We start from the raw sequence: 15,061 nt of genomic DNA on the forward strand, positions 1-15,061 counted from the left end.
CTAATGTCTGTGCAGTTCTTGATCCTCTTGTATTGTACATGTAGTAAAAATTGTTTAGAATTTACCATTCACTACAGGCATTAAAAAAAACAGCACAATGCCATATCTGATAATTATGTAAAAATAAATTTTATTGCCACTTTCAGCAGAGGAAATACAGTAAACTCAAAAATGAAAAAAAAAAAGAAACCGTGAGGGAACATTAGCATTGTGACATCTAGTGAAATCTGCTTTCATTCAAACAGTAGTAGCTAAAGCTATTGTAAGCTGTGCGCTCAAGCCCTGGACACATACGGTCACACGCTCACAAAACCATAACAGCTTTCCTATCAAGAAGGACATTAATTTACATTTTAATGAGGTTTGAACAATAAATGCAGTTGAATTTCACTGAGCTTCTGTCTGAGATGAATACAAGGCAATAAATGTTAATTCAACCTTCTTGATATCTCTGTGCAAAGAAAGGAGTGATCACCAATGCCCAGGGTCAAATACTGTAACGGTGGTCATTAGACAAACAAAGCAAGAAAACAATTCATTTCTGTGACTGAATACAGAAAACAGTATAAACAAACGTATTATTTTTGAATATTTGTTATAGATAATTCTGATAAATAGAAACCACAAAACGGCCTTAAATATATTGACTTCTGTATCATTATGGCTTTAGGAGTTTGTGCGATAAATGCCAAATAACATGTTAAGAAACAATCTTTCCAAACAGTTGTGCTTGTGAGGCATATACTTGAGTAACCTTTCTGTACCCAGTACATTCCTCGAAATGTGCTCTTTTGATAGATTTAAGCCCCTGCTCCCGTACAATTCTCAATGTCATAGAAAGTATAGCAAAAATAGGTCGGGTGATCTACAAAACTGTGTTTTAATTGTTGCCATAAGTGTAAATTCACATTTGAGAGCTTTAAAGATCAACACAGAGTGTGCAAACGTCACAAAGTGAGGCAAGCATTTGGTTGGGCAAAGAGCGTTTTCTCAGGTCAGGAGCATTAGCATACTGAAAAGACGTTTAGGAAAGGATCCCTTGAGCACAAATACTGTATAACTCCATGAATACACTGTTAAAAGATGATACTGATCAATAAAACATCTTTCTATATGTAAAATACCAACTATATATTATATATATAAAAAAAATTCATAGTGAACAGCCCCTCAAAACCAAATCCTGACTGTACCTAATCATATTGAGAACAGATATTTAGTACATCGTTAAAACAATCTGTTCTCAGTTATTAAAAAAACAACAACAAAAAGAGGGTGAAATCAGCATCTTACCATTTATAGTGAAGAGAAATTAAAATATAAATAAAACAAATGATATTACAGTCACGTGACTCAGTAGTACAGTAACAATAGGCACAGAAGCGAGTTCGGATCACAGAGCAAAATATACTTCCAGTCTTCATTTACGTACAAACCAAAAATTCACAGTAATGCATCACGCTTCTCGGACTGAATATAGTGTAAAAGTGCATTTTCATATACTCTGAAGGGCTCCAAACAGCGCTTGTTGTAAGATCCCATGCAGGCATTAGTACCGTGTTAATGCAAGTGTTCACTACAGGCTCCGTCCATAGAAATATTTTCTTCTGACCAGTGAAGGCAAGCAAGCGATGTATAAGTCAGCAGTCCACCACCCACACCGGTTATTTCAGTACACCATATGACGGGCTGGGTTCAAACAGCACACAAAATCTTTCCTTTCTCAGAGGTTACAGAAATCTCACTCTGTCCAGGTCAAAAAAACTCAAGCAGGGAGCATTAAAACAGTCCCTTATAATCCCTGAAACGGACCGGCACGTACAGAGAAAAAAAATAAAAATCCAGGACAAAATTAAAATAGGATTTGCTTTCTATTTACACGCCTCCAACAGTGCAACTGCAATCTGCAAATAACTAACTCCCAATATTGACACTCTTATTGTTTGATCAGCCACAATGGCTCATGACCACTGTTACACGAGTAGCAAACATCCCGCAGAAAAGGAGACTCTGTGATGAAGGTCTCAAGATATGGGCCTAAATCGAAGGCCAAGCTTCACTTCTCCTCTTGTTAGCAGGTGGTGTGTATTTCACGTCTGAAATGTGCGGGGGCACAGGAGGGATAACGAGTCGTTTTTCTAAAATGAAGTGGTAACAGCGTTACCGCGGCGAGTCCCCAGCCGCACAATCTCCCTCGGCACTGTGTCCAACTGCTCATATGCCAGCCGCCCGTCTTCACCTGAGAACAGAAACACACACACATGCTCTGTAAGAAACAGGAAGGCTGGAGTTGAAGTTTTCCGGTGATGTTCACAAGCATTGAAATTAAATTGTCTTTTACTTTAAGTTTGGGGTCAGTAAGAATTCTTTACAAAATTATTCAGTAAGTATGCATTAAACTGATCAAAAGTAATCTAAAAAAAGGAATCCTGAAAAAAATTAAAAATAAATTGTGTACTCATGGTTTCCACAAAATATTAAGCAGCACAACTGTTTTCAACACTGATGATAAAAGTTTGCTGATACAATAGTGTGTTTAAATAAAGGCAATTAACAGATTGTGCAATTATTAATGAAATGTATGTAATGTACGTGTTAAATTATGCTATTAGTCTTTCCTTCCTTTTTTTAATTATAAACTAGTCTGAAATACTTTGAAAACTCTTATTTTGAAATGTCTTTGCTTTTCTATTCCCAGCTGCTCGTTCAAAAAGATGGAGATAAAATAAGCACTCTCACATCTGTCTACAACATATTACAATATAAACACCAAAAAGTAAACAGTCATAATTCATAATAATTCAATAAATGTGCAGTGTTCATTGATTTTAAACTGCTCAACAGCCTTTTCAAGGTTAATAATCATATTAGGTTGTATTGCGATTCCTGTTTTTCCATTCACAAATGTAAAAACTTTTAAATGTTAGGTACAACTTTTGTTATACCATTCAATATATTTATTCATTGCTACGACCTTGCATTTGATAAAATAAAATTTAAGACATTTTAAAGGGATAGTTCAGCCAAAAATGAAAATGATTTACACAACCTCAAGCCATCCTAGGTGTATATGACTTCCTTCTTTCAGACAAATACAATTTGGAGTTATATTAAACTTTTCCATGCTTTATAATGGCAGTGAAAGGAGTGAGAAGAGATGAGAGTGGAAGCGCAGAGGAGAGAACAAATCAAAACACCTGTCACGAATTAGAAGTACAAAACGAGGATTTGTAAAGAAAAATGTCAGAGGAGTTCGATCTAAGCCAAGAGGAGACTGGTTTTCCTTTGCTGTAAACAAAACTTGGTTCTCGTGAGACTAGCATATCCTCTACACTACGTCTACATCCTCCGTCATCTGCTGGACGCCACTCTCTTGTGAACACGCGTACGACACTCAGCGGAGGCTATAGATTACAGTTTATAAAGTTTTAAATATGTATATTTTCTTACAAAAACATTGATTCACTTCAGCAAGCCTTTGTTCACACCCCAGAGTCATGTGGAGTACTTTTTATGATGGATTTATGCATTTTATTGGACTTCAAAAACTTAAACTCCATTTACTGCCATTATAAGCTCGGAAGAGCCACAACATTTTTTTAAATAACTCCGATTGTATTCGTCTTGTAAGTCATATACACCTAGAGTGGCTTAAAGGTCAGTAAATCATGAGGTGATTTTCATTTTGGGGAAAGCATTCTTCTAAAAGTTAATCATAGTCTTTCTCTTCTGGGAAAACATACCAAAAATATTGATGACTTCATAGTATACACACTTTTGTCTAATAAAATGCTGTCTAGAATGGGGTCTCAGTCAGATTTACACTAATTTGCAGAAAGAGCATAAACTGACTAATAGTGCAGAGGATGTGTCATTAGTGTGACGGGATGTTTTACCGAAAGTGAGGAGGGTTTCTATGGCAATCTGGCGGAGATCTTCATCTGGTGAGTCACACAGTAACACCACAGCATCAATGCTCTCCACAGCCTGAAAATAACCCCAGACAGACAGAGAGGCTTAACGAAAAGTCTGGTAAACAATCACAGATATGATTTAATCTTCAGTTTAAGTGACGTGATCCAATCAAAGAGGCGAACTGACCTGCAGGCAGCTCAAGGCGGCACATGCAGCTCTTGATCTGTCTACTTCTGATAAGGCTTGTGTGTAACAATCAACAGCCTGTTGAAGACAAACAAACAGAAAAGATTAGCTACTTCATCACCTCCTGGTGAAGACAGGAGAAATTATAAAAAAATGCTGTAAAAAATAAATTACAATTCAAAATATATTCAAATAGAAAACAGTTATTTTAAATTGTAAAGAAAATCACAGTATTACTGTTCTTCCTGTATGATCAAATAAATGCAGCCTTGAAGACCTTTTTCAAAAGCATGAGAAAAAATCTTAACCTCAAACTCTTGAGGAAGACCTCAGTCAGTCTGTGTCGGCCACAACACCTCGAGCGCTACCACACTGAGCACAGGTGCCCCACAAGGCTGTGTGCTCAGCCCGCTGCTCTTCACGCTGCTGACCCACGACTGCACTGCCAAGTTCAGCTCCAACCACATCATCAAGTTTGCTGATGACACAACAGTGGTAGGTCTCATCAGCAACAACGATGAAACGCACTACAGAGAGGAAGTGGCACAGCTGGCTGAATGGTGTAGCACTAACAATCTGTCCCTCAATGTAGATAAGACAAAGGAGGTTGTGATGGACTTCAGAAGAAACTCTGTTGACCACCCCCCACTGACCATCGACAGCTCGACTGTGGAGAGAGTCAGCAGCACTAAATTCCTGGGGGTGCACATCACAGAGGATCTCACCTGGAAAACCAACACCATGTCACTCTCCAAAAAGGCACAACAGTGCCTACACTTTCTCCGCCGGCTGAAAAGAGCAAGTCTCCCTCCACCCATCCTCACCCCATTCTACAGAGGCACCATTGAGAGTGTGCTGACCAGCTGCATCACTGTCTGGTACGGGAACTGCAGTGCTGCTGACCGCAAGACCCTCCAGCGGACAGTGAACACAGCTGCAAAGATCATCGGTGCCCCTCTCTCCTCCATTCTGGACATTTTCCTTACACGATGCTCCAGCCAAACCAACAGCATCGTGAAGGACTCCACCCATCCCTCCCACAGTCTCTTCCAGCTCCTACCATCAGGAAGACGGTACCAGAGCATCAGAGCCTGCTCCACCAGACTGCTCAACAGCTTTTTCCCCCAGGCTGTGAGAGCCCTGAACTCAAATCACCCCGCCCCCCTCTGAAACCCCATGCAAACCCCTACCTCCTGAAACATGGACCACCGACCACCCCCCACCCCAAACCTTACCACACCAAATAAAAAAAACTGTATGAAACTTTTTTTGTGCAATTCGAAGTGTGCTACACACAGGTGAGTGGGCCTGTACAAACCACCTGTAGTAACACACTCTCCTCTATGTGCACTAGACACTTTACACACACTGCTGCGTGAACACAATCCCACAAAAGACTCAGCAATATATGTATGTTTACATGCTCATGCACTACAAATCATCCTGCACTGTTCCCCAACCAGCTGGTTGACTCGAAATGTCTCTCTTTGCACATGTACAGTATTTGTGAAGCATTCGTATAGTTTGTATTTTTTATCTTTTATTTTTTTATTTTGTATAGGGTAAATATTTATGTGAAGCATTCGTATAGTTTGTATTTATCTTTTTTTTTCTTTTTTGTATAGGGTAAATACTTATATATAGTATACTTATAGTTAAATATGTCAGTAGGTTAGCAGTGTATAGGTTTATAGTGTTTTTTTTACTTCATTGTTGTATGTCTGTATTTATGTAGCACCGTGGTCCTGCGAGGCACGACATTTCCACTATTGTCATTCCGCTACATGTGGGGACATACAAAGCTCAACTTGAACTTGAACTTGAATGTCAGCTTATGTAGATTTAAACCTGGATTTAGATTTAGACCAACCCAACTCCACCAATAGCCAACCATGGGCTGTACAAGCCAGGTAAAAGACTGACCTTTGACCTGAAGGGTTTGTGTGAGGCAGCAGAGGAGAGGAAGGCTGTAGCGGCCTTCATCACATCAGGTTCATCAGAGATCAACAGCCCAGCCACAGCCCACAGGGTTTGATGGCGGGGTTGGAGACACATGACAGACATTTCCTGTAGTTCCTTCACGCAATGTTCTGTATCCCCACAACTCAGGGCTTCTTCAAGCATGACTGGTTTGAACACAAAAGAGAGTTTTACGCTATGCTAAAACTGTGCTAATAATATATAAAGCTTTAAACTCATTATTCAATAAAGCGTCTTACCCTCTTTGGCTAAATCTAGCAGGTGTCGCTCCATGTCCGTGACATCGTGTTCAACAGTGTAGCGGTGAAACTGAAACACAGTCAGGACATCCTGTGCCAGAGGGGACAGTGATGGGCACAAGGAAGAGGCCAGCTCGCTCCTGTCCATCATCTCATTCACCACCATCCTGATCACTGGACACACATGCAAACACAGGCAGATGAACGCTGATGTTACATTCACTGATGTTTCCTCCTGCAGATTAATATTGTTGTTATTGTCACTACCTGAGTCAGGAGAGTGAGGCAGAATCTGTTGCAGTGGTAAGGCAAAGCTGAGATGCATGTGCTTCAGCACTCGGTCCAGTGTAGTATGAAAAAGACCACCACTGCAGTCAGACCACAGAGACATCAGCGCCGGATGCTCCACCAGCCCAGGCAACACTGTTTAGGGAACCAAGAGAGGTTATTTCACAAACACAACTTTTCACCACACCTAACAAGAATTTAAAAAATAACAAGGAAATTTAGCAGTTATAAATATATCTTAGGTGACATGAAACTGTATTTCATTCACATTATAACTGCAGGTCATTTTGTCACTTGTCTTATAATTCCTCGGTTTAACAAAAAACCTCAGAACATGTGATTTTGTTCCTCACAATTTCATTTGGTAGCTTAGTTTATGCAATATCACACATCACATTTTTGAACAAATATTTTACTTTAAATTATTATTAAATGTATTTTTATTAAAACATTACTATAGTAAACACACACACACACACATATACATACATATATATATACATATATACATATACATATACATATATATATATATATATATATATATATATAATGTCAAACAATTAATCGCATCCAAAATAAAAATTAAATAAATGTTCATAACAAAAATAAATGTACGGTAGCTAATTTTTCAGAAGGACTAGTAAACATGAATACTTCACAACAAAATATTTAAGATATACTCACCATCAGACACTAAAATGCAGCTGCCCGGTCTGTCAAAGTTGTTCTCACTGAGCTCCTCCAACAGAAGTGTTTGAGTTGTTAGTTTGTGCAGGTATGTCTTGTGCAGCGACTGGCTTCCTCCTGAGGTCAACAACTGCATTTGCATTTTATATAAAAAATAAAATAAAATTAATAATACAGTAACACAGTTCAATCTGTTTATGCCGTAAATGTGCTGTTGACTGACCATATTCGGTGTAAAAGACAAAAAAATAAATATCACACTATTTTGGAAGCTGTAAAGGTGGAAAAACCGAATAACCTGAATTAGATGACTGCAGTATTGTAGATGAACAACAATGGCCATGTCAAGGTTCTCGTTTCCTGTGGTGAGAGGCAACGGGCTGCCGGCCACACTGTTCCCCACACCAGTGTCCTCTGTGAGGGCTTCACTCAGGTGGCCTCTTGCTTCTGGATGTTGGCCTGACCTGTTGAACATGCAAGACATATCGTCACCACCAGAGGGCGCTACACAATCACAACTACCGAGGCCATGCAGTTGAGTTCTTCAGTGAAACCTGATCACTGAAGGGTTTAATGTCCAACTCACCCCATTCTCTCTGACTCCATGTCAAAGAAGACAGCGTGTGAGAGGGTGGCAGCATCATCTCCTGTATCATCGTCATCAAAGTCAGAGGTGTTGAGGAAGTCGAAACTTTCCAGAGCGCTCTCCACTGTCAAACTGAGGCTGGATGAACGGCTCCTATGAGCAGTTACCCGACACTGAGGAGAAACAACAACCTTCATTCAAGACTGACTTACACAAATGCATCGCTTCACTTCAGGAGGCCTTTATTAACCCCCGTAGCCACGTGGACATCTTATTAGAACTCTCAAAGGGGGGATTGTGGGATTACAAATTTGGCTCTTGGTGCCCCTGCCCCAGTCTTTGGGTAGTTACGCTGATTGGATTAGGAGTGGTTAAATGGGGCAGGTTGCTATACCTGAATACTTCATTTGCATGCTTTGTTTAAGGTCGTCACCCAGGTGCTTTGTCTCCATTCCTAAGCACTGCCCCCTAAATGTATATAAACTACAATGTAACACTGCCTTAGTTAGGCTTTTGATGACTGCAGCGCAACGCAAAGCGTTCTCAATATAGAACTTTGCTGAAGATACACTTCTGAGTTTACAACAGTACTCATTTAATGTTTACAAGGTAACTCGCCAAAACACATATTTTGACATAATTGTGTGTTTTCATCCGTTGAAGCGCTACTAGTGCGCTGTCTGAAGCGGCTCAGCGTATGTGTACAGCCGAACGAGCAACCTTTCAAACTTCACTGCACCGTTTAGGCGACGTAACCCCAGGTAGGCTATGTGTCGCCACATTCTCGGTTATAAGCAGTGTTGTGTAAGTTACTTCCAAACTGTAATACATTACAGATTACTTGTTACTGTTATTTAAAAGTAATTCCTTACCTTACAATATTACTGTCTCAGAATTGTAATGCGTTACATGACTCCTGTATTACTTTTGAGTTACTTTCACCAAAATATCTACAGAAGTAGAACTTAACATTCTAAAATGACAAAATGTACTAGAGCCCAAAAGTGTTTATATTTCGTTCCGGCTTTTTATTAAGTTCATTTAGAAAAAACGTTTGGAGCATTTTTTGTTAATTAAATAAGTTTTTTCTTTCTTAAAGTAACGACCAAGCGGCCAGCGACAGACCAGCAGGCTGATCATAGCTTATGCTTGATCAATTTAGCCTTCTCAAATCATCATGACTTGCCTAAATAAAATCTATAGATATACTAAAACAGTTCAAGCATATAACAATGTTATATGCGCTGCATCCAGTTTGTGCGGAGAGTGGAAGCTGAAGCGCAGGACATGGAGGCACCAGCGCAATCAATTGCAATTTTTTTTTCAATGGAAACAACTTATGCCATAATTATTGCTCATAAAGGTAAGAGTAATACATCATTCTGAACTGTAAAGGGTCTACTTTTATTTGTGTGCACTAACAATGTCAACAAAACGTCGTGCTTTTATCTTGAACAGGAGCGCTTCACAAAAATGAACCGAAAGTCAGCGAATACATGCCTCACAGACATGATAAATATACAGTGGTGTGAAAAAGTGTTCGCCCCATTCCTGATTTTTTTTTTTTGCATGTTTGTCACACTTTAATGTTTCAGATCATCAAACTAATTTAAATATTAATCAAAGATAACACAAGTAAACACAACATGCAGTTTTTGAATGAAGGGTTTTTTTATGGAAAGCTTTAAATTACTAAACAAAATAAATAAAAACGAAAACAAAAACTATTTAATATAATCGTTATCCGTGAAGATGCACTTCTCTCTAAAGGCGCGTCTAACAAGGAGATGGCGAATCCTTACTATTTCCCCCGCACATTCATGGTAATTACTTTTGCTGGGGCCTTTGCTTTATTGTGTGTATTTGAATGCAGAACTCTTACATCTTTTTCATTCATTGTGTATCCATCCACGGATTATCCTTATAAACACTATTGTCTAATATTACTGGTTTTAGTGGCTTAAATAATGGTTGTTTATGTTAATGGTTTTAAAAAATATTTTCGGCCTGCCAGTATGTCAGTGAATTTAAACAAATGCTTGCATTCAGAGTATGGGGGGGGGGGGGTTATCTGAAGGCCAAGTGCCACTAATGTTGTGTTTTTATAATGTTAAAAAAATGAGTTAATGTTTAAGTATTATTGTTATTTTTTCCCGTGGTATCGAGTATCGTCTATGAAAAATTTGGTCTTGGATTTGGACTCAAGGTGGACTCAAAACTAAATCCACCCTCAAATCTTACAAAACTGTGGATTATCTGAACCCTAGACTGCCCTTTTCTTGCTAACCATGGTTCTTTGGTGCTTAAGTTCATGCTAATCAAATGAACCAAGCTTCATGATCAAACAAACTCAGGTCTGCATCAAAATTTCAACAGTAACTCTTCTAATTACAGATCACAGAAAAATCATTCACCTTAAGCAGGTCTTCGAGTCTCATGACTTCCTGCTCCAAGTCCTGCAGCTCCCCACAGCGCTGGCCTAAGCTCTCCAGCCGCAGGAGCAGAGACTGAATGGCCTCCTCCAGGCTGCTCTCCTGGAAGGTCCTGCTGCTCTCTCCAGACCAGTTCACAGTGCTGGCCTCGGGCAGCATGTCAGAGGAGGTGAGCCTCCTCACCAGCTGCCTGGTCAGACTGCCCTCCTCCCCATCCAGCTCCACTGGCTTCAGCTCCAGGGCTTCATCAGGCATGTTGGGCTCCAAGAACACCACATCTTCGGGTCCCACCGCAGACAGCTGACTCTCGGAGCACAGCGAGTGGGCCGCCGAGCCTGTGCCGTGCCCCTCGACCTCAGCCTGGTCCCAATCCAGGTCTGGATCGCTGACGCTGACACTGGCGCAGTCTTCCTCTACACACTCCTCCTCAACCGGCTGGTCCTCAGAGGCTGGAGCTGGTTCAGAGGGAGGGTCCTTCACAGGGGGCGTGACTGTGATCTCAGGATTTGACTGGATGGGGGTGGGGCTTGAGGTGGGCGTGTCAGAGAAGGTGAAGGACAGGCGCTTGCATTCAGCCACACCGCAGCCTCCGTTCTCGAAGACGTCGTCTGGTAAAGTGGACTGCTTGATGGAAAGAGAAAGAAAATAGGGTAAATATGGCTCCCTGATGTCATTTATTCCTATCAGCACTATTACCTACAGTAGTTTTAGTGATCTAAAGATGAAAACAATATTTTCTGTCCAAAAGTCAAGCACACTGAAGAGCAGCAAAACAATTAAAGAATTCCATGAAATGGTTTTTAACACAGGGCTTCCCAAATGTTGTCAGCCAAAACTGTTTGACCTAAAACACTGACCTGACTTCTAAGTTAATATTTCTATATTTTTAACAACATTTTATGTTCTCATTTCTCTGTTAAATACACCACCTTTTAAATGTTTAGTTATTTTTTTTCTATAATGAAATTCATAGAAAGGATGCATTAAATCGATCAAATGTGACAGTAAAGATGTTGTTACAAATGCAGTTCTTTTAAACTTTCTATCCATCAGAGAACCCTGATACAAACCAGAACTACTGTTTTAACTACTACTTGAACTCCTTTACTGTTTCTGGAGCAGCAAATCAGTATATTAGAATGATTTCTGAAGGATCGTGTGACACTGAAAACTGGAGTAATGATGCTGAAAAAAAAATATAAAATCAAAATATATTCAAATAGAAAACAGTTCTAAATTATAATAATATTTCACAATATTACAGTTTTTTCTGTATTTTTGATCAAATGTAGTCTTGATGAGCATAAGAGACTTCTTGCAAAAACTTTTGAATGTTATATTCTATAATAATAAATAAATAAATAAATATATATAAATAAATATATATATATATATATATATATATATATATATATATATATTCCGTAATAAAATATTTAACCTTTTTTAGTGTTTTTTTTTTTTTTTTTAAATTGTGTTTATTTTGAAATGAAGTAAAACAGCTTTTCATCAACTCAGGAACCCCCAGCAGTTCCTCTTTTGGGAAACCCTGGTTTAACATATCCAAATGTTCTTTCCAGAAAGTTGGGGTGGGACATCCCACAGTCTGTTCATTGACTATGAGATACATACTACACACAAAACTGGAAAGCAATTGTGAAAACTACAACCTTTATTTAAAATAAACTAGGCATGAAAAATCAGAAAACGCAAGCAAAGAAAAGAGCCACACGCAAGATGTTCACTCAGAAGGGCAGGGCACATAGTGACCTGACTCACGTAGACCTCCAGACTGGACCTTGAGCGAGGTCTCAGCGCAGCCAGATCGCCAAAAGAGCGACTGCTTCTGAGTTTCTCTAAGAGTGTCTCTCGGAGCGTGTGCAAGAATGAGCGACGCTGGCCCTCCCACCGCCGAGGATGCCACTTCTTTGCCATCGACACACACACGTAAAAACAACAACCACGATGCATATGATGCCACAGGGTAAATACAATTCATTAGACAGCAGCACAGACTAAACACGAACCTTCACACAAAAGATGCAAGTGCTTTCATATTCAATAACGCACACAAAATAATAAACACTGAACCCAGAACAGCTAGCCAGACTCAGTAGTATTAGATTTAGTTTAATACTCAGCTGTTAAGATGGGAAATATGACAGTGTGATCTAACACCTGATTTGAAAACCTCAATATCCTGTATCATACTGTATGTACACCCTTGTGAAAAAGAAGTGTGCTCAACTGCATTGAATGTGCACTTCAAATATTATACTATTAACTGTAATTGCAGATAATAAAATATCAATGAAATAAAAGGCCACTTAAGTCTACATAAAGAGAATTTACACTTTCATTAATGTATTTCTTATGTACTTCTTTTAAAAAGTGCAATCTTAAGTAAAATGTTTTACTTTAAAAGTACATTTTAAAATTTAAATCATTATGTTTTAATAATATTTTGTAATGGCAGCACATGTAAAGTACTTGATTATATTTTTAGTGTTTTGATATTACATATAAAGTTAATATATTTACAATGTTCTAAATAGCAAATGTATCATTACAAATGTGTCATGAGAAATATATTTAAATACATAAAAGACTCTATAAAAATGACAAAGTATATTATAATTTACCATAACTGCTTGTCAGTAACAGTACACTTTAAAGATGACATGTTCAAAGACAATATAGGTAATCATGAAATTTCATAAAAAGTTGCATTTAATATAAATTTAGACTATAATACATTTTCATTTAATTTTAAACAACAAACAGTTAAGTGCACACTTAACTATATTCTTTTATTTCTGTACTCATTTTAGAAGTATGTTTAAATGTACTTTTTCACAAGGGCAGGATTTAAGTGTGCAATGATTCAGACTTTTAAACAGAACCGAGAGGATTTTTCAGAATTGCACTCACAAAGAAAGACGTGTCCTGGAAAGTGGGCGTCTCGGGTGTGCCTTGGCTGTACACTGAAACTCGTCTCTGAAGGGCAGTGGCTTTACTCACGTTTCCTGAGGACAGTGTCAGATCCTCCACGTCAAACGGACTGTAAAAACAAGACAGACATGCATTCATGTAAATCTAATATCATACTAAAGTATTTAATGAAAGAAAACACAAATCATAGCATATAGCATAAAACATTATGTATTAACTGTTAGGCAGAAGTAATTCCGTGTGACTTCCATGACTGTCCTGAGGAGGGCAGTGTATATCATCACTTACATTTAATGTGGCTGAAACCCCACACTTCTTATCTTGTTTTATTAGATAACTTCACTTACAACCAGGCGACCTCCAGGTTAAGTTTAATGGTTCCCAGGTCGTTGACGTCTACTGCTACCACCTGAGGCATAGCGGTGAACAGGTCCTTGGTTTCACAGATCACACTACCCACTAAGATGTGAGTGGCCAAGCCCTTTAACTCTGTCACCTAGTAGAATAAAGATAATGAATTGAGAATTGTCAATTCAGAAATGTTTCATTCAAGATAAATGCATAGCTTTCCTTATAGGAATAGGTTTTTCTTGCATTCATCAAGGATCTATCAAATATTCAAGATTAAGGGGACGACATGTAACATTTGAGGAATCAATGTTGATCAATATTGAGGGGACGTGTCTTTTTGAAAGTCTTTGGTGGTTACAACCCACTGTCAGAATTAACCACATTGTTTCATGGATGACTGTGTGGCCTGGAGCCCACCTTGATGTTGATGAGGTCTGTAATGAGGGGCATGAAGATCATCTCCTCTCCATCCCAACTCTGCTTGGAGTTCGTTTCGATCTTCCCCTTCAGTTTCCACCGCTGTCGGCCGTATCTCATGAAAATCTGCCAGAAAGAGAGGCAAAAAGAACTAAAAATGTCAGAATTAGGAAAACGCTGCCAAAACAAGTTCACATAATTGTTAATAGAGCAGTAAATCAATGGGAGTTTTCAGTGTTTAGTTTTATACAGCCTTGCAAAATCTAATTGGGTTTGGTGGGTGTATGTACTTGTGGATCAGAAGAGAAAACGTTGCTAGGAGAGCTGTGATTACGAATGAACTGGATGTACTTGGCAGAACAGCAGGCAATTACTACAAGCGTTTAGTAATTTGACAGAAGACAGACGCATCTGGCTTTATTACAGAAAAAAAGAATGCACGAAACTCAGTTATGTTCCGAAAGAGTTTCCGTTTTTTGGTTTTCCAAACAACTCACCTCATACTGATCGCCGGGACAAAGCCTGGCAAAACCAGCCAATCCTGAGACAGGGAGCAAAGGAGTTGAAAAGTTTGTTATTGAAATACAACAAATATTTTAATAGAGGTTTTCACATTTTTATGCAAAAATCCTGTACCTTTCATTTTGATATGAAACTCCCCCAACAGGTTCTCCAGCTCGACCTCAAAAGTGCTCATGTTCTGAGGAGACAGGAAGACATGGTAATATGAAAGACAGGTGAAATGAGATATTTGATTGGCCATAAACATTTCTTACTGGTAATACTTCAGTATAGGGACCAATTCTCACTATTAACTAGTAGTTGCTGATTAGCATGCCTATTATTAACAGCTGTTTATTAGTATTTATAAAGCATATATTCTGCATGACCATATTCTTCATCCTTAATCCCACCCAATACCTAACCTTAACATCTACCTTACTAACTACTAATAAACAGCAAAGATTATTGAGGCAAAAGTCAGTTTGTTAACAGCAAGAATTGGATCTTAATATAAAGTGTGA

At 38.7% G+C, this 15,061-nt stretch overlaps 1 protein-coding gene across 4 annotated transcripts in view; it reads right to left on the reverse strand.

Moving 5' to 3' along the window:
* Positions 1–104: 104 nt before the first annotated feature.
* The window catches only part of LOC306847381 (rho family-interacting cell polarization regulator 2-like), a 52,841-nt gene continuing 37,884 nt past the window's right edge, over positions 105–15,061 (reverse strand). For 2 of the 4 annotated variants that reach the window (XM_079381303.1, XM_079381305.1), the window contains exons 8-22: positions 14,673–14,736; positions 14,534–14,577; positions 14,037–14,162; positions 13,616–13,764; positions 13,248–13,377; positions 10,299–10,937; positions 7,885–8,057; positions 7,597–7,762; positions 7,296–7,428; positions 6,588–6,743; positions 6,321–6,494; positions 6,025–6,227; positions 4,102–4,179; positions 3,897–3,987; positions 105–2,239 (exon numbers count right to left, since the gene is read on the reverse strand). In XM_079381303.1, coding sequence (XP_079237429.1) covers positions 2,139–2,239; positions 3,897–3,987; positions 4,102–4,179; positions 6,025–6,227; positions 6,321–6,494; positions 6,588–6,743; positions 7,296–7,428; positions 7,597–7,762; positions 7,885–8,057; positions 10,299–10,937; positions 13,248–13,377; positions 13,616–13,764; positions 14,037–14,162; positions 14,534–14,577; positions 14,673–14,736 — 2,427 coding nt within the window. In that variant the 3' untranslated portion in view covers positions 105–2,138. Of the gene's footprint in view, positions 2,240–3,896; positions 3,988–4,101; positions 4,180–6,024; positions 6,228–6,320; positions 6,495–6,587; positions 6,744–7,295; positions 7,429–7,596; positions 7,763–7,884; positions 8,058–10,298; positions 10,941–13,247; positions 13,378–13,615; positions 13,765–14,036; positions 14,163–14,533; positions 14,578–14,672; positions 14,737–15,061 lie in introns of all 4 variants that reach the window. The other 2 variants (XM_079381302.1, XM_079381304.1) reach the window with 1 other exon arrangement.

The sequence above is a fragment of the Barbus barbus genome, assembly GCF_936440315.1.
Source record: "Barbus barbus genome assembly, chromosome: 27".
NCBI lineage: Eukaryota > Metazoa > Chordata > Actinopteri > Cypriniformes > Cyprinidae > Barbus > Barbus barbus.